Source organism: Chelonoidis abingdonii, chromosome 1 (genome assembly GCF_003597395.2).
Source record: "Chelonoidis abingdonii isolate Lonesome George chromosome 1, CheloAbing_2.0, whole genome shotgun sequence".
NCBI classification, from domain to species: domain Eukaryota; kingdom Metazoa; phylum Chordata; order Testudines; family Testudinidae; genus Chelonoidis; species Chelonoidis abingdonii.
The window spans coordinates 88,663,887-88,686,052 of NC_133769.1; the positions used below are offsets into that span (position 1 = coordinate 88,663,887).

At 40.4% G+C, this 22,166-nt stretch overlaps 1 protein-coding gene across 1 annotated transcript; it reads left to right on the forward strand.

Moving 5' to 3' along the window:
- The first annotated feature begins 194 nt into the window (after positions 1-194).
- On the forward strand, positions 195-21,252 carry AMDHD1 (amidohydrolase domain containing 1). The gene is made up of 9 exons (XM_032788519.2): positions 195-331; positions 8,077-8,183; positions 9,945-10,009; positions 12,423-12,700; positions 17,044-17,269; positions 18,251-18,375; positions 20,028-20,121; positions 20,544-20,704; positions 21,135-21,252. Exons 1-9 carry the CDS (start codon positions 195-197, stop codon positions 21,238-21,240), a joined length of 1,299 nt encoding a protein of 432 aa, XP_032644410.1. The 3' UTR covers positions 21,241-21,252.
- The last annotated feature ends 914 nt before the right edge of the window (positions 21,253-22,166 follow it).

The window sequence follows — 22,166 nt, forward strand, 5'->3', positions numbered from 1 at the left end:
CAGGGTGGCAGCGCTGCGAGGGGCAAAAATCCAGCCGAGAAACTCCATTGCCAGCGCTGCCCGCGCTCGGCCGCTGCCCAGGAGACTTTGAGCTGAGCGCAGGGTTCACACCCCTCCAGTCGCTGGGCTGCTTCTGGCCTCTGCCTGCGGCTGCTGTGCAGATCCAGGGCCGGGGGGGCTGTCGCCGCACCGACATGGCTGGCGAACACAGGCTCTTGCTGCACAACGCCCAACAGCTGGTGCTCATCTGCACCAAAGGCGAGAAGTACCTGCTGCAGGCGGGCATGCAAAACCTGGCCGTGCTGGACAATGCCAGCGTGGTGATCGGCAAGTAAGTCTGCTCTGCGCGCCTGTCCCCTGAGCCCCCGGCAAGGCACGGTCCTGAACAGGCACCTGGCGTGATTCAGCCAGATCTGCTCTCCGCATTCCTGGGAGCCCTCAGGTTCAGAAAATAAAGTCTGGTGCCGCATCAAGTTATTCCTTACCTTTTTTTAAAAGGCAAATTCTTCAGTTCTGCAGGCTCGCCATCAATTCAGACAGCGACCTGGCATTTTGGAGCGATCCGATGCCACAAGTGCGTTAGAATTGAAAAGGTGGTGTTTTTTAAAAATCTGAATCCACAATAAAATATTCCCAAATGCTTACTCATTGCTAGTTGCTGAAAATAAGGAAAAAATATGTTATTCTTCGTGTTGTGGATTAATTCTGCCGAAAAGAAAACCTGCAGACTGGAATCCAGAATCTTAGCTTTTTAGTCAAGGGGATTCCAGTTGAGAAACAAAAAGTTACTTTGCTGTTTTTAAAAGACAAGCGTTGGCTTAAGTGTGCCAACACATTTGTGACTTAAGTTGCTATGCCTAAAACTAAGTGTTGGAGTGCTAAAGGTGAGAGAGGACACACAAACTATTTTTAAAAGAGTATGCTGAAAAGTAATGTAAATTCTGGAATAATTATATTCTTGATACTTAGAAAATGATTTAGCCTCTGTCCTAAAAAAAACTTAAGCACATAGTTAACTTCATGCAGGAGTAGACCCACTGAAGTCTTTACTCAGTGTGTGAAAATAAGTATGCAAGTAAGACTTTACAGGGTCAGGACCTTAAAGCCAACATAAAAGGTAGTGTTATAAGAGGAACAAATCTACATGACAGTATGGACTAAACCAAATTTTGTAACTAGATCCATATAACACCAAGATGATATTTTTAAAAATTCTGAAAGCTCTGTGAAATTTTGTAAAGAGAAATTTTAAAAAGCATAGCTTGTAAGATAATTTAGAAGTCTGGACTCAAAAAAAAGTCTTAGTAGTGAAAGAAATATAATGTATATTTTAACTTTGTAAGTCAGTTGTGTTGCTAACTTTTCTTTGACAAATCAGGTCACACTGATAGTCTGACAAGATGAAAACCTGTCTTTGAAAATCCCAAGATGTAATTAAACACCTTTATAAATGTTGTTGCACATGAAATTGCTGTGACCTCACTGTCTAGGTTCCTAATGTGTCCCCCATCCCCATAGAAGCTGAGCAACAATTCAAAGTTGCATAAAAGCTGAACAGCATTTTAAAGTGGCTTAAAATATTTGCTGTATAGTTCATAAAAAGTCTATCTCCAGTCTGTCTAGACTCTGAGTGTATACTTTTTACATAAAAATAATTGGCTATTGTGTGTGCTGTAAAACTTATGTTGCCTTCTGTTTGGGATGTTTTGTTGTGACTAGGATACAACAAATGTTGGAAGAGATTACTGGATTCTGTTATTATTTATTCAGGGCTTGGACTATTTAATATCAAGGACCTGGCTCTTAAGACTATTAAAAGAAAACATGTCAGCTTGTTTGTTGACAATGTAGAAATCAATTATATTTTTTCTTCTAATTTTTAACTGCCAGTATTGATTTTATTTTCCCCTCTGTGTTGATTTATTTTTGTCTCAGACTATACAACAGGATGAAAAGGAGATAATGATTAGCTTTAAATTAATCTTTCATAATTTTGACTACCTCAGTTAACATCCCTCTAACTATTCTCTTTTTCAGGCTAGTCTTTCTAGGCAAGTCCTGTCATGTCATTGACCACACTTTCTGCCCTCTCTGGACCTTTTCATTCTCTGCTTTAACTTTAAGTGAAGTAACCTGAACTCAATAAAGTAATTTAAATCAGGACGTACCATTGTTTTTAATATTACATTATTTTCTTTCTCTTTTTAAAATGCTCTCAATCATCCTATTTGCCTTTTTAAACTGCTACTATGTATTACACAGATGTCTTCAATGAGCTGTCTGTGCTGAGTCTCAAGTCTTTTACTCCAGTGGCTCTAATATTGTTGGCGGGAGAGGAGACAATATAGATTTAGAGATGCCAGGTGTCCAGTTTTCGACAAGAACTCTGGTCAAAAAGAGACCCTGATGGCTTCAGTCAGCACCGCTGACTGGGCCGTTAAAAGTCCGGTCGGTGGTGCAGCGGGGCTAAGGCAGGCTCCCTGCCTGCCATCATTCCATGCGCTGCGTGGCTCCCAGAAGCAGTAGCTTATCCCCCCTCCAGCTCCTACACGTAGGGGCAGCCAGCGGGCTCCATGTGCTGCCCCCACCCCAAGTGCTGGCTCTGCAGCTCCCATTGGTCAGGAACTACAGCCAATGGGAGCAGTGAGGGCATCACCTGCGAATGGGGCAGCGTGCAGAGGCACCTAGCCATGGCTCTGCATACGATCAGGAGGGGGGAAATGCCACTGCTTCCGGGAGCTGCTTGAGGTAAGCATTGCCGGGAGCCTGCATCGCTGATCCCCCTGCCACACCCCAACCCCCTGCCCCAGTCCAGTGAAAATGAGTGAGTGAGGGTGGTTAGAGTAAGCACCAGAGGGAGGGGGGATGGAGGGAGCGGAGCCTCAGAGAAAGGGCAGGGCCTCAAAGGAGGGGTGGGGCAAAGGGTGGGACAGGAGAGTTTGGTTTTGTGCGAGTTGAAAGCTGGCAACCCTGTGTAGAATTGCCCCATAACCTCCAAAGCCCATGGAAGCCTCTCCTCTAAAATACCACATGATTAGGGGGGAGTGGAGTTCAATGACCAGTGTTTGGCCAAGGAAAGTCTATTCTTCCTGGTATCATCCCTAAGCAAACCTACAGGGAAATCCGTGTAAGTGTGAAAGCTAACCTTAAATACATCCAACTCTTGCAGATTCCACTCCATGCTATCTAGATCCTCCAAAGGGGCAAGTGTACCCTTCAGGTGTAGGCAGGGAGGCAATGGCAGCATGGTTCTTCTGGAGGACAAGAATGCTCTGCAGTTACTGACTGCAGGGATGCTGTGCATTTGCTAACCCACAACAGTGCAGTAGTTTTAGATAACTGAAAGAAAATAAAAACTACTGTTAGCCATTAAGCATAATTAATATGATTATTCCCTGGAGGGAAATGATCCCATAGTTGGACTCTCCTTCCAGATGATGTTATGGTATCCGCTCATACTGAGGATACCCCTCCAAGGGAGGGAAACCCTTGTATTAGGAAGAGACAGGTAAGAATATTGGGGGATTTGATTATTAGAAAAATAAGTAGTTGGGTTTCTGAGGCTGGCAAAACCACATGGTAAATTGACACCTGGGTGCAAACCTCTCGAGACATGTAGATAGACTTATGGGCAGTACTGGGGAGAAGTTGGTGGTTACAATACATGTAGGCACTAGTGACATAGCGAAAGGTAGGAGAAAGGTTGGAGAAAGGTCCTGATGGCCAAATTTAGGATGCTAGAAAACAGATTAAAGTTCAGGACCACAATTTCTCTGAAATACTCTCAGTTCCTCAGGCAGGGGTAGTTAGGCAGAACTCAGGGTTTCGATGTCTGGATGAGACAATAGTGTTCAGAGGAGGGATTTATGTTTATTAGGAACTGGGGAATGTTTTGGAAAAGGAGGAGTGAATACAGGCCAGATGGGATCCACATAAACCAAAACAAAATTAGATTGCTGGCATGTAAAATTTAAAAGGTTGTAGAGGAGTTTTTAAACTGAGGAGGAAAGATGACAGGTGCGGAGGAGCACACTGTTGGGACAGACACATCCCTTAAGATAGGATTAATTGAAGGGGATATTCTATGTCCTAGTAAAGAGGAGAGGATAGAAGTTGATAAAGTACAGATTGTAACTGAAAAGAAACAGTCAGAGGAAAGAGAGTTCCAGTCAAATTCTACTGAGGAAAATAGAAAGGAGCATAAACTCTGGCAAGTTAAGTGTGAAAGTGTAATCAGCCAGGCCAAAAAAGAATTTGAGGAGCAACTAGCAAGAGACACAAACACTAACAGTAAAATGTTTTTAACTACATCAAAATCAGGAGCCTGCCAAACAGTGAGTGGAGGCACTGGATCATCAAGGTGCTAAAGGAGCACTCAAGGAAAATAAGGCTGTTGTAGAGAAGCTAAATTCATTCTTTGCCTCAGTCTTCATCCTGCATCAGTCTTCAAATTCAGGGGCGGATTCGGCAGCATGCTTGTGGGAGGTTTGCCAAAGCCGCTGGACCAGGGACCTTCCGCAGGCATGCTGCCAAAGGCAACCTGCCTGCCACCCTCATGGCGACTGGCAGAGCACCCCCCGTGGCTTGCTGCCCCAGGCATGCGCTTGGCGTGCTGGTGCCTGGAGCCGCCCCTGTTCACATCCTGCAGAGGATGTGAGGGAAGAGTCAAGGAAATCATGCCTCACAAATCTATTAGAACTATCTGAGGAGGGTCAACAAGCATGTGAACATGAGTAATCGAGTTATTATAGTGTATTGGGACTTTCAGAAAGCCTTTGACAATGTCCCTCATCAAAGGCTCTTAAGGAAAGTAAGCAGTCATGGGATAAGAGGGAAGGTCCTCTCATGCATCAATAACTGGTTAATAGAGTGGAAACAAAGGATAGGAATAAATGGACTGTTTTCACAGTGGAGAGAGGCAAATAGCAGGGTCCCCCAAGGGTCTACATGGGAACAGTACTGAGTTCAACATATTCATACATGATCTGGAAAAAGCAGTAAACAATGAGGTGACAAAGTCTGCAGACAATACAAAATAACTCAAGATAGTTAAGTCCAAAGCTGACTGCAAAGAGTTTCAAAGCTCACAAAACTGGGTGACTGGGCAACAAAATGGCAGATGAAATTCAGAGTTGATAAATGCAAAGTAATGCACATTGGAAACCATAATCCCAACTATACATACAAAATGATGGGGGTCTAAATTAGCTGTTACCACTCAAAAAAGAGATCTTGGAGTCATCTTGGATAGTTCTCTGAAAACATCCACTCAATGTGCAGCGGCAGTCAAAAAAGCAAACAGAATGTTGGGAATCATTAAGAAAGGGGTAGAAAATAAGACAAAAAAGGTATCATAATGCCACTATATAAATCCATGGTATGCTCAAACCTTGAATACTTTGTGCAGCTCTGGTCTTCCCATCTCAAAAAAGATACATTCAAAATGGAAAAGATACATTCAAAATGGAAAAGGTACAGAGAAGGGCAACAAAAATAACTAGGGGTATGGAACAGTTTCCATATGAGGAGAGATGAAAAAGACTGGGATTTTTCAGCTAAGAAAAGAGACAACCAAAGGGGGATATGATAGAGGTCTATAAAATCATGAATGGTGTGGAGAACATGAATAGGAAAGTGTTATTTACCCCTTCACATAACTCAAGAACCAGGAGTCAACCAATGAAATTAATAAGTAGCAGGTTTAAAACAAACATAAGGAAGTATTTCTTCAAACAGTGCACAGTCAACCTGTGGAACTCATTGCCCGTGTATGTTGTGAAGGTCAAAATTATAACTGGGCTTAGAAAAGAATTAAATAAATTCATGGAGGACAAGTCTGTCCATGGCTATTAGCCAAGGTGGTCAGAGATGCAACCCCATGCTCTGGGTGGCCATAAACTTCTGACTGCCAGAAGTTTGGACTGGATGACAGTGCATGGGTCACCTGATAAATTGCCCTGTTCATTCACTCTGAAGCATTTGTATCATAAGCCTTTCTCCCAAATCTGGACTTTAGCATCCAAAATCTGGGTGCTTAGCATGAACCTCCAAGCTTAATTACCTGTTTGGATCTTATCTCGCTGCCACCAGACAGGAATTACAGCGCCTGCCTCGCTCTGGTCCCCCCAAACTTTCCCTGGAGGAACCCCAAGACCCAGAAGCTCTGAGTCTTACCGGCAAGGGAAATCCTCCACTTCCTCTTCCCCTCCCTCTCCACCCCATCAAGACTTTCCCTCTGGGCTAACCTGAGAGTATTGAATGCAAATTCTTTACATCACAATACCAAGAAGCATATCTCCTCTATTCCAAAGAGGACAAACCCCAAACATACGGAAACAGAAATGATTCCTATCTCTCTATCCCCTCCCACAATCTGGTGCTGCATGAGCTTATCCTCCGTAGATCTAAACACAAAGAGAATTCCCTTCCCTTGGTTTCTTAGCCTATCCCAGAGAGAAAAACTCAAAACAGTCTAAAAAGAAAACTTTATATAAAAAAAAGAAAAGAAAAAAAGAGCATCAACAATTCTCTGTTATCAGATGACAATAATACAGGACATTGCTTAAAAGAAAAAAATGAATAAACAAACCTTATTCAAAGAGATAACATTAAACATTCCAGCAAGTTACACACATGTAAATCTCCCAAACACATAAAGCCTATATTGTTTTTCTACCTGTATACTTACAAGTTGAAACATCAGAAATTAGAAGATAGAAGAGCTTCTCATAGCTGAGAGACAGACAAAAGACACAGACAAGACAAGAACGACCACAAATTCCCTCCCTTAAGCTTTTAAAAAATCCGGTTTCCTGATTGGTCCTCTTGTCAGGTGTTTGGTCCTCTTTGTTAACCCTTTACAGGTAAAAGAAACATTAACCCTTAGCTATCTATTTATGACAATCTGCCACCAGCAAATGTCAGAAGACAGGATATTAGGCTAGAGGGACCAATAGCCTGACCCAATATTGCTATTCTTGTGGCCATGAAATTTTGTCAAAAAAATGGAAAGATCAGTTATCGAGTGAGATTTGGCAGGGTGGTGGTGGTAGTCTTGCAATGGTCAAAATTAGTATGTCTGACAGGTTGAATGGAAAATGACAAGGACCTGAATCTCTGATGAGGAAGAAAAATGTATTGATATAAAATAGCTCATCCAAGTGAAAAATGTAACCTTGTAATTGGCCAAATTGCATAAGACCTCAGATAATGAGCTTTCGAGCTGCCAGCTCAGCAAATTAAAGCTGCCTGAGCAGAGCTGTCTCATATGCACCAAATATACAGAGAGGAAAACTAGCTACTTTTGGGACTGCGCACTGTGTCTGGGTACACTTGGTAAGATTCCTATAGTGGTCACAGCATTTTCAAGGCAAGAATACCACTAAATTCATTTATGGAGGTTGGAACAAGGGAACTGCAATGTGACATTCAATTATACTAAAGGCCATCAGACCAAGGTCTTAAATCTTACACATAATATACCATTTTGTTGCCAAACGAAAAGAGTCAGTTAATGATTTATCTTGTGGCAAAAAGAAAATCAATGTTTTGGTCATATTTAAAATATATTTTCTCTCTCTTTGTTATAATATACATATATATGGAAGACAGGATAGTGGGCTAGACGGTCCATTGGTCTGACCTGGTACGGTCATTTTTTTCTTCTTACATTCTTATTTCAGTAACATAAGAACAACTTGAGGATACTGTTGCTTTGGTAATAAGAGGCTGGGCTAATGAATACATTGGCATTTGTCTTTGAGTTACAGGATACATACAGATATTACTTCATAAACAGGGCCCACAACTTATCATCCTAAGAGAACAATGGTGGCAGGGCATGGGAATGGCCGAGGCTTCACAGACACCTTGAGGTCCACTGGATTTCCTCATAGATCTCAAGGCATCCACATGATTAGCAAACAATCTTCCCGGTCCATTTTCAGAGTCCTGCAAACAATGACCCCATCACATCTCTGAAAGGGTGATGATTCAGGAGCTCCTAAGTACAACTTGCTGAGTTTGCTTTTTAAACAAACTCACTCAGACTTGTTTGTGCATTGTTTGTTTTTGCAGAGATGGCTGTATAAAAGCTGTAGGCCATACAGATGCTATTCTCCAGCAATTTTCAGAAGCATCATTTGAAAAAATTATTGACTGTTCTGGGAAATGCATATTGCCAGGTTGGTGTATTTTCTTCATGTTAATGCTGCAAATCAGAATGGGTGAACATGTGTATAGACAAAGTACAGGTTCCTCAGTTACTCAAACACTCCCCAAGCTTCTTTTCTTTGTATAGTGCAAGCCATACGTAAGTTATGCCCTTGGGTATTTGAGCAACTAACCCCTTCCTTCACATCATCCCCAGGCAGTTGAGACCATTTACAGTGCCTTTGCTCCCCTCTGGAGGTTCAGCTTGAATCAGATGAAGGGCAGGGCCTTCTTGGTTCAGAGACCAATTCTTTACAACTCTGAGGAGGCCCCTTAGACTACTTCTTTGGCTAGCTAAAATGCTTGTTGAAAAGTCTATTCATTTGGGCTGTTCTTTCTCCTTGGGTTTTTTATTCTTCTGTTGGCCAATTTTTTGTTTGGCAGAATGACTGGCTCTCTCTCAGCCACCTATTTGTTTTCTCTGTTATTTTAACTTTTGTATAGTGCCCAGATATAAAATACTATGAACATCTCTTTTATGTAATACTTTAAGGCCTAAATTGGCACTTCAACTGGAGCCCTGAATAAGGGGCAGCATGTAGCTATTTCCACCCCTCACCCTGTCCTGGAACAGTCCAAGCAGGTAATTGTGACTATAAAGGGTCACACAGGGCTATTCCTGGCTTCCCTGTTGCTCTAGGGGAAAGGAATCTGAGGAGGATCAGCAGATTATAAGGGCAAAAGGGACCATCATGATTATCCAGTCTGGCCTCTTGTGTAACACAGGCCATAGAACTTCCCTGAATTAATTCCTGTTTGAACTAGAACATATCTTTTAGAAAAACATGCAGTCTACATTTTAAAATTGCCAGTGATAGAGAGTCCATCACAACTCTTAGTAAATTGTTCCAATGGTTAATTATCCACTACTCTCCTATTCCAATAACAAGTTACTTCCCGCTCCATGCTAGCTCAGGTGGGCTGGTTGACATGCTGAAGGGGCAGAGTCAAAGCTCCACAAATTCCCCACCCTTTTTGTTCCCTTCCCTGTCTACTCATGGAGCCTACTCTCCCCGCCCTGCACGCAGCCTGGTGATTTGGGTCAAAGTCAATGGGACTTAGGTGCTTCTGAAAATTTTACACAGTATAACGTAAATCAAATGACTTGTATTTATGAACTGGCATTTAAGCTGCTAGACATGTGTTCTGTGACACGGACTCTGGCACTCACCTAGACTAATTTCACAGGAAAAGCTCTCACTCAAGTCAGTGGTCTATTGCTAGGATAAGTGCTACAGGATTAAGCCCAATATATGCAGCTTGCCCTTTTAGAGGGACATCAGCATGAAATCTAGTTGGTGGGTTTGAAGTGAGCTGAAATTATTTCAGTGTATACACCTCCTTGTAAGTCCTCATGCCAATTTTCCTGTTTTTAAGAAATGTTTCTCTCCTGTTACTGTGTGAAAGACCCAGACAAACAAAATGGGAGAATGACTGACAGACTTATTATATAGGAGAAACAGTTTAACTCTACACCAAGTGCTACCTGATAGACTAAAATACTCTGAAAAAATATTTTTTTCTTGCATATCTTCATTATAGTAATCAGAGGTGTCTTTTGCAATAATATAAGATAAAAACATTTTTCAAACAGAAGTATAGCATGGTACGGGTTTTTTCTTCAGTTGATACTGTCCCTTTAATTTGCTTGCACTTTCTCAAGTTTTTCTTTTTCCCAAACAATGAAACTTTGCAATGTGTATTTATTTTATTATTGTTGGGGTTTTTTTTAGGTTTGGTAGATGCACATACCCATCCAGTGTGGGCTGGTGACAGGGTTCATGAGTTTGCAATGAAGGTAATTTCACATAATTACAGAGTTCATACACAACCATCTCTGCTTTCTCTACACTTCTATTTCTCATCTCTGGAAAGTTAGATCAGTTACATCATATGTAATTTAGGATGGGAGTGGAAGCAACGGCTTCTGGAGACCAAGACGAAAGAGAGAGGGTTGAAGCCAAAGGAAAAGAGATGGGGAAACAAGGAGCAAGAGGAAGAAGGAAAGAGAGAGCAATCTAGTGACGGCGGGGAAATGAAATAGGGGAGACAGAAGTAAGATAGAACAAAACATATAAAAGGGAGATAAAATGAAAGTGAGGAAAATGAGAATGAAATTGGGAAATGGAAAAAAAAGGAAGAGATTAAAGAAATGAAAACAATATAAAGGGTGAAAATTATTTTATTTACTCATACACCTAGAATTTGTTTCTGATGTAACCCAAATGGGGGTATGGGATAGAGATGAGGGCCTAGGGTGGATTGCCAGAAGTTTGCATTATGGATGGGGAGGTTGGAAATCCCAAGTGGACATGGTTGAGTCTGTATAGGATGGAGGAAATGCAAGCATCTGAATGGCTTTGGAATAAAATGTTTCCAACTCTGAAGTGCTTGTTGTTTCTGTGGCATGTTGTGTTTTTGGAACATCAGTGTATGATTTCAAATTGAGGGTGGAGTTGGGGGTTAATTTATGGCTGTTTATCTATATGTTACTGAGATTGTAAGGTTTTTGGGGCAGGAACAGTCCCTTACTCTGTATGTACAGGGTCTAGCACAGTGCAGCTCCATTCTCTGTTGGCCAACAGGAAACAGTGTAATAAACATGATTAATATTTAATAATAGGGGGTGTCACACCGGCCGCAGTTGCACACACCTGTAATCCCAGCTACTTGAGAAGCTGAGGCTGGCAGATTGCTCAGGGGTTCTGGGCTGCAGTGCACTATGCCAGTTGGGCATCTGGTGCCACTGACAGCCTGGCCAGCAGGTGGCTGAGGGACTGGCTAGAACACAAATGACATGTTGTGATCGGGCACTCTTTCTGTGAGGGCTGATGGATCAATCAATCAAGGCGAACAAGGGTATCATGTGATGCTGTTAAAAGAGAGATGAGAGCTGCTATGTAATTGATCCCGTGGGAGGGAAAGACAGGGAGGGATAATTTAATCATGATACAACCTGGCATCACAACATGGTGAAAGGGCCTCCTATGACTTAATCCTAACCTGAGTCCCCTCCAAAATCCTAAAGCTGGTCCTGCTAAAAAATGATAATGTTCAGGTAATGCAACTGCTGGGTAAAACCATGTCTATGGTAAAATAGACAACAAAACCAATAGTAATAATTACTTTGGGTAGGCCAAAGTCCAGTTCATTGTGTCTTCTTTCTTCCTTTCTCCTTTCCCCTTGTCCCCTTTTTAAAAATCACACGTTACATTGAGATATGCATTCTAGGTTTTGCCTTTAAATCTGCTTTAAGAAAGGGGATTTGATGTTCTAAAGCAGTGTTTCTCAACCTTTTAGGTACCAGGGACCAGCTTGCTCACTTCCTAAACTGTATCAAGGAGATCTCAAGGACCGGCACCGGTCTCTATAGACCGGTTGTTGAGAAATACTGTTCTAAATTACATCACTCCTTTCTGCATTTCTTCTGTCTCTGGAGATGGTTCTGTGCAACCTAAGCATCAGACACAGTCCTGCCCTCCTACAATGGACAGTCTTGTCTCAGTTTTTTGGCTGGTGGCCTTTACTGGAACAGGCTGTGTTTAATCCAACTGAATGCACAACTGGGAGGAAATACTTATTTCAGCACTGAAATAGGTTTTTGTTTTGTTTTTTTTTGCAGCATGACATCACTACCAGAGTCTTTCCCGGGGCAGATTCAGCACTGATGCAGGGAATTTGTCTCCCTATTTAGTCCTCTATATGATCTAAGGCAACCACGAGTGCTGCCCTTGCTTATGCCTTGTGCAATGGCAGTGAGACAGAATTTCTATGTCATTAGCCCACCCCAAAACACCAGCTGCTCCAGTTGGTGCAGTTGTCCATAGAGCTGTCTCTCAGGCTCTGGTAGACAGTCTCCTGCCATGGAGGTATTCCTATGCATTGCTTTGGCTGGCACAAAGGGACCACGGCCCAGGGGTGAATTTCCCTATTACCTTTTCTCATCAACTTTGTCTCCACTCCAGTTCCCTTTTTCCCCATGAAAATGAATTTGTGATGGCAGCCAAACTAGGGCTGATAACCACTTCCGGACTCAGGGGAAGGAAATCTTCAGGAAGATCCCTTTATGAAGTTTCTTCCTCATAGTTCCATCACTGGGATGGTTTTTTTTCTGTCCCCTCTCCACTGTGGATTAGGCCAGATGCTCCTCGCAGAATCCCTTAAAGAAGGTGAATAGAATACTCATGTTTAAAAGAGAATTTTGTTTTTAGCTGGCAGGTGCTTCCTACATGGATATTCATCAAGCTGGAGGGGGAATACATTTTACTGTGGAACACACCCAGAAAGCCTCAGAAGAGGAGCTGTTCAATACTTTCAGACATCGACTGCTGCGTATGCTCAAAGCAGGAACCACTTTGGTCGAATGCAAGAGTGGATATGGTTTAAACCTAGAAACCGAGCTTAAAATGCTCAGGGTGATTGAACAGGCTAGACGGTTACTGGATAGCAACATTTCCTCTACATACTGTGGAGCTCATTCTGTGCCTAAGTAATGTGATTTATTTTTTTCATGTTCTTCTAAACAATATTACTCTCATATTATTTCATAAAGCATGAGTGCAGCTCCTGAGTGAATAAACTACGAATTGGTGGCAGATTATTCAGAAATAAATGAGGAGCAACAGTGCCAGGTTGAGGGTGAAGGAAGCTGCAGCAGAATTTGGCTTCCTCACACAGTTTGTTTGGTGGTTTTGAGGGTTCGTTTTTTGTTCTCCCCAAAATGGCAACAAAGTGTACAGTATTAGAAATAACAGCATTCAACAAAGTAATGCTTTCCTAAACTGAACGTAGAAGTAAGTGAGGGAGCATCCTGGTGTGGTGGTGGTCAGTTATGAAAATAGCCAGACCACAAGGTTTAAACAAAAATCGACTGGATTCAGCCAATGGGCATGTAGCCATCCTTTGCGGTTACCCACTCCAAGCTGTATGGAAGTTTTCAGGAACTCCTTTTCAGAAAGTCATTCTGCTTGAATTTGCCACTGCCATCATGCCTTAAGCTGTCTGGTTTTCATTTTAACCAGCCAAGAGAAAACAATATTATAATACTTAATCATCAGAAATTTTAGTATAACAACAAATGTGCTTCTATTCAACCAGTTAAGCACTGTATCCTGTGAGTGAGTGTGAGCCCAGCATTTAGGTGCTACTGCCAATAGGAAGCACACTCTGGTTATCTAAATAATCGGATTATTAGCATGCATTCTGGTAGGTCAAGAGAGGTCCAACTGTAGTATATTAACAAAACAACCCACTCTTTCTCCTTTAGTAGTTTTTTTTTTAGTTTATTTTTATTTCCAGTGAAAAAGATAGCTACTTGGGTTTATGAGACTTCACTGTATTATGGAGTTAATGTCATAAAGAATGTCAGCAGATGTCCTGGACAAATGGTCTTGGACAAATAAAAGTAGCACATTTCGACAAACTGAGAAGTGGGCCTGGTGAAAAACAGACATGTAACAGAAGAATGCATAAAACTGTAGAAATCATGCACAACAGTGTCCTAAAATGATGCACCTCCAAGAACTCACTGCACAATAGCACCTACCCATCTCCCATTACATTCATGTCAGTTTCTCCTGCTTTAATCAATGAATAACCTATTTCTTCTAGGTTTAGTTTGTTCTTAAATTTCTCATAAGAAGTTTTTAAGGATGGAGCAGAGGTGGGTGGGTAATTTTATTTTTTTAATCAGAATTTTTAAATCAGTTTTTTTCAGTTTCTCTTCGGTGGGTTTTTTGGTGTTTGTTTTTAAACCTGGAGAATTTTGACCAAAATGGTCAAAGTGCCATTTTTTGTCAAAGACATTTTTTTTAACAAAATCATTTCAAGCAGCTCTAAAAATTAATCAGCAATAGTTTACCTCAGAATACACCAGGTGTTATGCAGATATGAACTCTCATTGTCAACATGTGCATAATTTCAGCCTCAGGGTCTAATTCTGCTCTCTGATGATGTAAATCAGGTCTAATTTCAAAGAAGATACACTGCTGTAAACCAGAAGAGAATCAATCAAGCCCTGAGTTTCAGAAATGAGAAAATCATCAATTTTTATTGTCTGAAGCCAAATCAGTACATGGCACAGTCTATGGTGACCCAGTTTTGTAGGGTGACCAGATAGCAACTGTGAAAAACGGGACAGGGGATGAGGGGTAATAGGCTCCTATATAAGAAAAAGTCTCAAAAAATGAGACTGTCCCTTTAAAAATGGGACATCTGGTCACCCTATAGTTTTGGCTTCTTAAGCATTCCCTCAGTTCTGTTTACAATTCAGTGCCTCTAGAAATTTCCAGTTCCCAAATTCTGCAGATTTTCTCAGGTCCAGACCTCAAATGCTTTAGACCCTCTGTATACACATAAAAGGATACTCTGTAAGTGATTTTTAGTGGCTGTTAAAACTGTTGTCTTCCAAGACATGTATCTCAGTTCATGCCATGTTTCTTTCGCCCTTATATTCCACAAAAAAAGGTGCAGTTATGTATAAATTGTAGAAACTTTTAAACAGAGATTAAGAACTAACCTCAAAACCACGGTCTTTATTTAAATCCTTGTACTTTTATACACATCTGTTATAAAACAGAACTTATCTGTTGCTCTAGGCACTCCTTGATCATTCTTAATTATACAGGTGTAGAATAGACCACACCTACAACATTCCTTAGGTTACTATAACCAAATCAAAATTTTATCATAAATCTTATGACCTTAAACCATTTCAAAATCATTTTCCTTAATCCAGAGCAAAACTGTGGCATAATACCACCTAGTGACAGTGAGAAATGCTCATTAAAACCTTCTAGAGCTGTCACAGTAGCTGTTACAATGCAACTGTGCAACATCCGGTTAAAAGTCATGTTCATGCCAGTTTCTACATTTTTGTTACTGTAGTATCGCATCACATATTATAACCCCCTAATGGCAGAAACATCATCAGAGGTTCTTTGCACCAACAGTATAGGCAACTGTTGTGTTTTTATAGCAAGTCTTGCAATATTTGATATTTTCCAGGTCCTGGAATCATGAGATTCTCAGCTTTTTTCTTTTTATTGAGTTTCCAGCCTTCATGCTTACAGAGAAAAGTTGGAAAACAGTAAAGGCTCAAAACCCAGAAGGAAAATAAAAATCCACCATCTTATTTTAATCACGATTTTTAAGTCAATCTCACGATTTTTGGGATGCCTGGCTCATGATTTTAAACATTTAAAGTCAGCAGTATTTTCCAGACTGGGCAGACACTTTGAAAGTGAATTCCAGTGCTGTTTATTAGAACGATGGCAGTCTTTCAGTGTATCTGTTTGGAGGCATTACAGCAAGTAGAACAAAAACAGTGGAATCATACTTGTCTTCCCTCCCTTTTCTAAAGGCTCTAGAGTTAATCTTTAATCCACCTTCCTCCACAAACTGCTGAGCCAAAGGAGGAAAAGAGAGAAGGCTGGACAAGGCAAAAGCCAAACCAACCCCAACAACTATTTCAACAAGTGAAGAAAAGAGGCAATAGGTTAGATCAGGGGTCGGCAACCTTTCAGAAGTGCTGTGCCCAGTCTTCATTTATTCACTCTAAGTTAAGGTTTCGTGTGCCAGTAATACATTTTAATGTTTTTAGAAGTTCTCTTTCTATAACTCTATAATATATAACTAAACTATTGTTGTCTGTAAAGTAAATAAGGTTTTTAAGATGTTTAAGAAGCTTCATTTAAAATTAAATTAAAATGCAGAGCCCCCCAGACTGGTGGCCAGGACCCGGGCAGTCTGAGTGCCACTGAAAATCAGCTTGTGTGCTGCCTTTGGCATGCGTGCCATAGGCTGCCTACCCCTGGGCTAGATTCTGTTCTGGTTCACAGCCATGCAACCTCATCTGTAAATGTGAGCAGAATTTGACCCTTCACATTACTGCCATTGTAAAACTCCGACAGACAACTCCAAACATCAAACATATATAGCATATGTACAGGACTGGTGCACTGTTGTTTTTGTTTGTTTTACAGTGGCTGAATTAAGGCAAGAGATGTCACTGTAGGTCTTTAGCCTCAGTAGCTATCGTTATTATTTTTCTGTCTCAAAGGTACAAAGAAATAAAGAGCCCTATATAGCTTTCTTTAAAAGGCCATTACTGACCTCCCATAGGCAATCTTCACATACCAATGACATTCTAAAGTGGTTGTGACAGTCACAGCAGCCTAGTCCCTTGCTGGAATGCCTGGATAAGACAAAACCAGCTCTCTGTGACTGTGAAGGACCTAAAAAAAAAAGAGAGAGAGAGAAAGAAGTAAATTTAAAGTCAGTTTTTTGCTGAATGCCCCTGTTAGCTTTGATATTTCAGGTCTCTACACTCGAGTTAATGATTTTTTTTAAAAAGTGTCTGCAAGTTGCTTTTAAGGATAAAATTTAAGCAGTTTAGAAAGTATAAATAGCAAAGTAGAAGATTTTTTTTTTTCAGGGCAAAAAAAAATTGGTTGGCATCTAAAGAAATCTGGCTTACAAATAAGAGGATATAGCATAATCCTTTAAAAAGGATATTAGAATTAAGTCATGTTTATGTTATATGAATTACAATATTTTTCCTCTTGCATTGTTGTTTTTAAAATTTAAATAATAACTAGGCTTAAAAACAAGGCAGCAATTGATGTAAAATTCAGTGGCGTAGAAATGTTCAGAAACATTATCAACAAAGATGAAAAATATATGGTCAACTGTATTTTTGTCATATGCTAAATATCTGAGGATTTTTTTGTATATATACCTTTTAAAACTAATGTAATTATTACATACATTAATTACATACAAGGTTCAAAGACTAAATCATTCTGTGTCTTTGTAACATTTTCTTTTCATTAGAGGGAAAAATGCTACTGAAGCCACAGATGACATTATCAATAACCATCTCCCTAAACTGAAGGAGCTGAACCTAAGTGGTGAAATACATGTTAATAACATAGATGTGTTTTGTGAGAAAGGTGTCTTTGATCTGAATTGTACCAGAAGAATTCTTCAGGCTGGAAAAGAGATAGGGTTACAGATTAACTTCCATGGTGATGAACTCCATCCAATGAAATCTGCAGAGGTACTTCTTCATTCTGTATACATTTAAGCCGTTTTTGCTTTTGACTTGCCTTTGGGAGAACTGATGCTTTGAGAGATTTACAATATTCCAAATCAATATGTTGTTCTAGAAAAGTATGATAGTTTGTGAAATAAATCACAAGTACCACCAATGTGCAAAGTTGACGAGTTAAAGATGTGAAACCCTTGATCTTTATTGGTAACTTGTCTACTGGCTTTTCAAATATTGACTTAGCTTATCCTCTGGTAGTGAGATCAATAGGAAAGATGGATATCTGTGACCCTGTTCATTACTGGTACAAAGTATAGTTTTGATACACTACTTTAAAAATATTTATTTTTTCCTCAGTCATGCAGTTCATATCTTCCCAACAGTACAGACATTCCCATTGGCAGCAGCAAATAACAGCAATTCTGTAAAGGGGTGTCAGAGTCCATATTTCATCATCATTAGAGTAGTGCCTCCTTTTAATCCTCCCTCATTAGTCTGCCAAAGCTTAATTTTGTTGTATTTGGAGAAGATCAGTCTGGACCAATATAGAATTCGATACAGTGGGTAGCTCTAGAATTGCATAGGACAGTTTCCCCATTTCCATAAGAATATCAGTTTCCATCAACTCTCTTCTGCACAAAACCTCTTTATAATGTTATCCATAATTGTACAATTGTTTATATTCATTGAGTCAGTTAAAATTCTGTTCAGGGCATCAGCCTGACCAGATTCTTTTGATTACAGTTAAAAAGGGGTTAATAACTTTAATAACTTCATGAAAACTTTACTGCAGTAAAATTTGTCTTAAAATTATTTATTCTTTAGAGATCACTCTTTGAATTTTTTTAACTAGTGTTTTGTAAATAGGCCTTAGGTAGCATCCTAATGAATTTTCTGTCCAAGCAGATTGATAGTAAGAACATAGCTTCAGTGATTCCTTGGTATCTGTTAGTAATTTTTCTGTTAAATCTTTTGTGATAATCTACTTAGCTTGGAGGTGAACTAGGAGCCCAGGCTATAAGTCACCTGGAAGAAATTAGTGATGAAGGCATCGCTGCAATGGCAAGTGCAAAGTGTGTGGCTGTCCTTTTACCAACCACTGCCTACATGCTGAGGTAATGCCATTTTGACAGATTGGAAATGACAGCCAAAACTAACAGCAGGAGCATTCTTTGGGCTCAAGAGTCTCATATTTCAGAAGGTTCTTATCTTCCTTAACTCAGTCAGAGACCACGGAAAATGGCCACACCTGTAAAGAAGGCTAGATGGGCCTCCACACATCTTATTTACTATGAGGTCCCATAAAATCTAGTCAAAGCCCTATTTCTGAGATGCACTCAGATGGGTCCCCAGCAACCTATCTGATGCATTAACTAAAGCAGCTAGGCATTAACTGAAGATGTCACCTTGCAAACTGGATTTTTCGGTAATCCGAATTTTATTTGCAGTATGTACATTTGCTCATTTGTGAAAGTTTCTTCTATATCTGACTTGAAGAAATGGACCACTCATTGCCTAACAAGCTGAAAGGGGTGCATGTAAAATTTTAGCAGTTTTGTTTAATTTTTACCCAGGCAACATCAGGTATTTTCTCAAAAGCTCTGTTTGCTTTTGACAGATATTTAACATACAGATCCATAAACACCAATTAAATGGGCAACCTCTTTGTGTCCACAAGTGTATGTCTACACTGCAATTGGGAGGTATGACTGCTCTGAGGAAGTGTGATTGCAGTGTGATAGGCGAGCCCAAGCTAGCTTTTGATTGAGCTAACACACTAAAAATAGCAGTGAAGCTGCAGCAGCATGGGTGGTGGCATGGGCTAGTCACCTGAGACCCTGAGGATGTACTTGAGCAACAAGCTCAGGCTGCCACAGCTTCCCTACTCTTGTTATTTGAGCTGGCTAGATCAAAGGTAGCTCATCTTTGCCTAAACATGCTGCAGCTGAACCTCCAAATTGCAATGTGGACATATCCTAAATTAACCAACAAGGAACTGAAAATCAAAACCGAACAATAGCTCCTTTGTTGTGTCAGAGAAGCATTTGAATTGGATTGTTGTGTATCACCATTCCATTCTCATACAAAAACTCTCTGTGATTCTGCCAAGAAGCCAGATTCAGGATTGAGGAAGTCATTTGACTAGCTAATATAGGCACTTTGCCCCAGAAAAAGAGTCTGATACTGAGAAGTGGGGAGTACCTCCAGTAATGTGCTCAACATCTTCACCTCCTTTTGTCTTCATTGGCAGAGTAGTCGGGAGTACTTAGCACCTCACAGGATCAGGCCCCGAAAGCTCTCACTGGCTGCACTGAGAATTGTAGTTGTTCAGTACTTCACAGGTTTGGTTCAAAGATTCCAAGCTGTGCAGCTAAATTATAGGACAACAAGCTCAGAGTTTGACTTTTATTAGCAGCTCTTTGCTCCCTCAGATCTGTGCATCCAAGAAATATGGAAGGGGGAAGGGGAAGTGAAAAATTAAACCACCAGCACCTAAATGACGAGTCAGATCTTTTATATCACTGCACTAATTTGAGAGTGGCTGCCACCAAAATTACAGCAGCTTCAAAAGCACAAGGTACCAATTCCAGCTATAAAATCAATGGGGTGGGTAGCTGAGAGCAGAATTTGGCTTCTGGTTTCCAAAGTGATTAGTGAATCTGGTTACACCCTATATACAAACCCAATAATACATGGAATTTTTCCTGGTGTAATTCAAAGCATAATAGCTAAATGTACGGTACTGACAAATCTATTTTTTTCCTAGACTGAAGCAACCTCAAGCAAGGAAAATGTTAAAAGAAGGGGTTATAGTTGCTCTTGGCAGTGATTTTAACCCTAATGCGTACTGTTATTCAATGGTAAGCCATTCTTAATGCATATTACTGCACACAAAATGGTTAACAGTCTTCTACTGTCACAACACACGAGTAGTTCTTGCTCTCTTAAAGGGTGTCTTCTTAAAAACGAGACAGAAGATCAGATCCTCAGCTTAGATGAATTACACCTGCTGAGGATCTGACTCAGAGTATTTTCTCCAGACATGCCTCTCAGGTCAAGCGGCTCACTTTTTTCACATCTGCTTTGGGAGGCTAGACCAGTTATGGAGGAGGAAGGAGCATCTTGAGTTCCCAGTTCTTGTTTTGGAATGGACAAGATGCAGGAGACCAGTTACCTGTGTCAGCCTGCTTGGGGGCTCTGGGCCTCCCCAGCATTACACAATAGGCAGATGACCTAGTTGCATTATTGGTAACTCCTGTTTTCCCCTTTATTTTTGTATTAGCCCATGGTAATGCACTTGGCCTGTGTAAACATGAAAATGTCAATGAATGAGGCTTTAGCAGCTGCCACCATTAATGCAGCTTATGCTCTTGGAAGATCCGATATGCATGGCTCCATAGAGAATGGCAAACAGGGAGATCTCATTATCATTAATTCATCAAGGTATGTACAGTATTTAAATTGTTGTTTAAAACCTAATTTAACATAAGGGGCCTGATTCGCCACTGCATTGCACCTGGCGGAGTCACTTACACCTGTACTTTAGTAGCATTTTACACTGGCTTTGCACTCATTTTCAGTAGGTATAAACTCCAGTGGAGAATATGGACCAGGATTTTTAAGATTAGACACTCATAAACCCTAATACCACAACTATTTTGAAAGTACTTATTACATGGAAACAGTGCAAGGAATTCTGTACTGATTTGTGCATCTGTAGCTTACTGTCTTACTATAATACTGAGACAAAGGATCAAAACATACTACTTGCTTCTCGTGATTCAGGCTGGCCAATTTGTTCAATGTATGCTCTGTATGTGATCTGTTTTTGTGAAAATATTGATATTACATAAATGTTTTACTGTCTTTTTAGGTGGGAGCACTTGATTTACCAGTTTGGGGGACATCAAGAATTGATTGAGTATGTTATTGTTAAAGGAAAAGTTATCTACAAAAATGAAAGTGTTATGGGCTACTAAGTACTTACTGAAAGATGGTGATAATTTAGAAGGATATTAACATGAAAATGATACTGAAGGGTTTCAGTTACCCAAGAGCAACAGACAACTTGGATTTATATTTTACTGGTACATTTTTTGTATGCTCAGCTTACTTGCTCTACATTGAAATAAACTTTACTAAACATTTCCATTCAACCCTTGTTCATAGCAAATGCAAACCTATTATTTATACCTTTAACATAAGACATTCTTGAAACAGAGACATGGAACAAAGAGAACAAAAAAGCCCTACAAAGGCAATGAGCTAGTGTTCAGATTCAGGTCAAATTTATAGGCTAGAGTGGAGGTCAAAGGGTTAATCCAGGATAAAGTTTGGAATCAATGCTACCAAAATCTTGCAAGCAGTTCTCATAGGCAGTAAACCACAAATGCAGGAGTCTTGTGAGCTCAGCTGATGTCTGAATATTTGTCATGTTGAAAGTCAAAAAAAGATTTCCACAATCTTGGGACAGACTTTCCCAAAACAGCTGTTCTGATGTACTTTAGGCTGGATCTGAACTGAAATACATGTTTGTGAATCTGACCTGAGTTTATAAGCCTTTTGTGATAGTGGGTTGATCATGAATGTAATGATCCTCCAACTCAGGCTAATTTTAAGTGGTTTGAAGGTTTGGGTTTCCTTTGTGGGGGCATCTTTCTCTTCCTCTTTGTATGTTTCGGAGGCTTGCATACTCATTTGCGACATTTACAAACTAGTATATCCTATCATACCTCCATCCGCAACTTCAAGACGTTTGTGTGGTTTCTCCATATAAAAAATAAGCACATACATGCTCTATGTTCACCCCTCACATAGACTACAGTATGTAGAAGAGAGGGCAATACAGCCAGCAGTCTAAGCTAGGGGTAGGCAACCTATGGCACGTGTGCCAAAGGCGGCACGC

Excerpts from the sequence above, each read along its gene's own strand:
- AMDHD1 (XM_032788519.2), top strand. The coding sequence starts at position 195 with ATGGCTGGCGAACACAGGCTCTTGCTGCACAACGCCCAACAGCTGGTG. Across the intron at positions 8,184-9,944 it reads TGGGAAATGCATATTGCCAG|GTTTGGTAGATGCACATACC; the intron begins GTTGGTGTATTT and ends GGTTTTTTTTAG. Across the intron at positions 10,010-12,422 it reads TTCATGAGTTTGCAATGAAG|CTGGCAGGTGCTTCCTACAT; the intron begins GTAATTTCACAT and ends TTTTGTTTTTAG.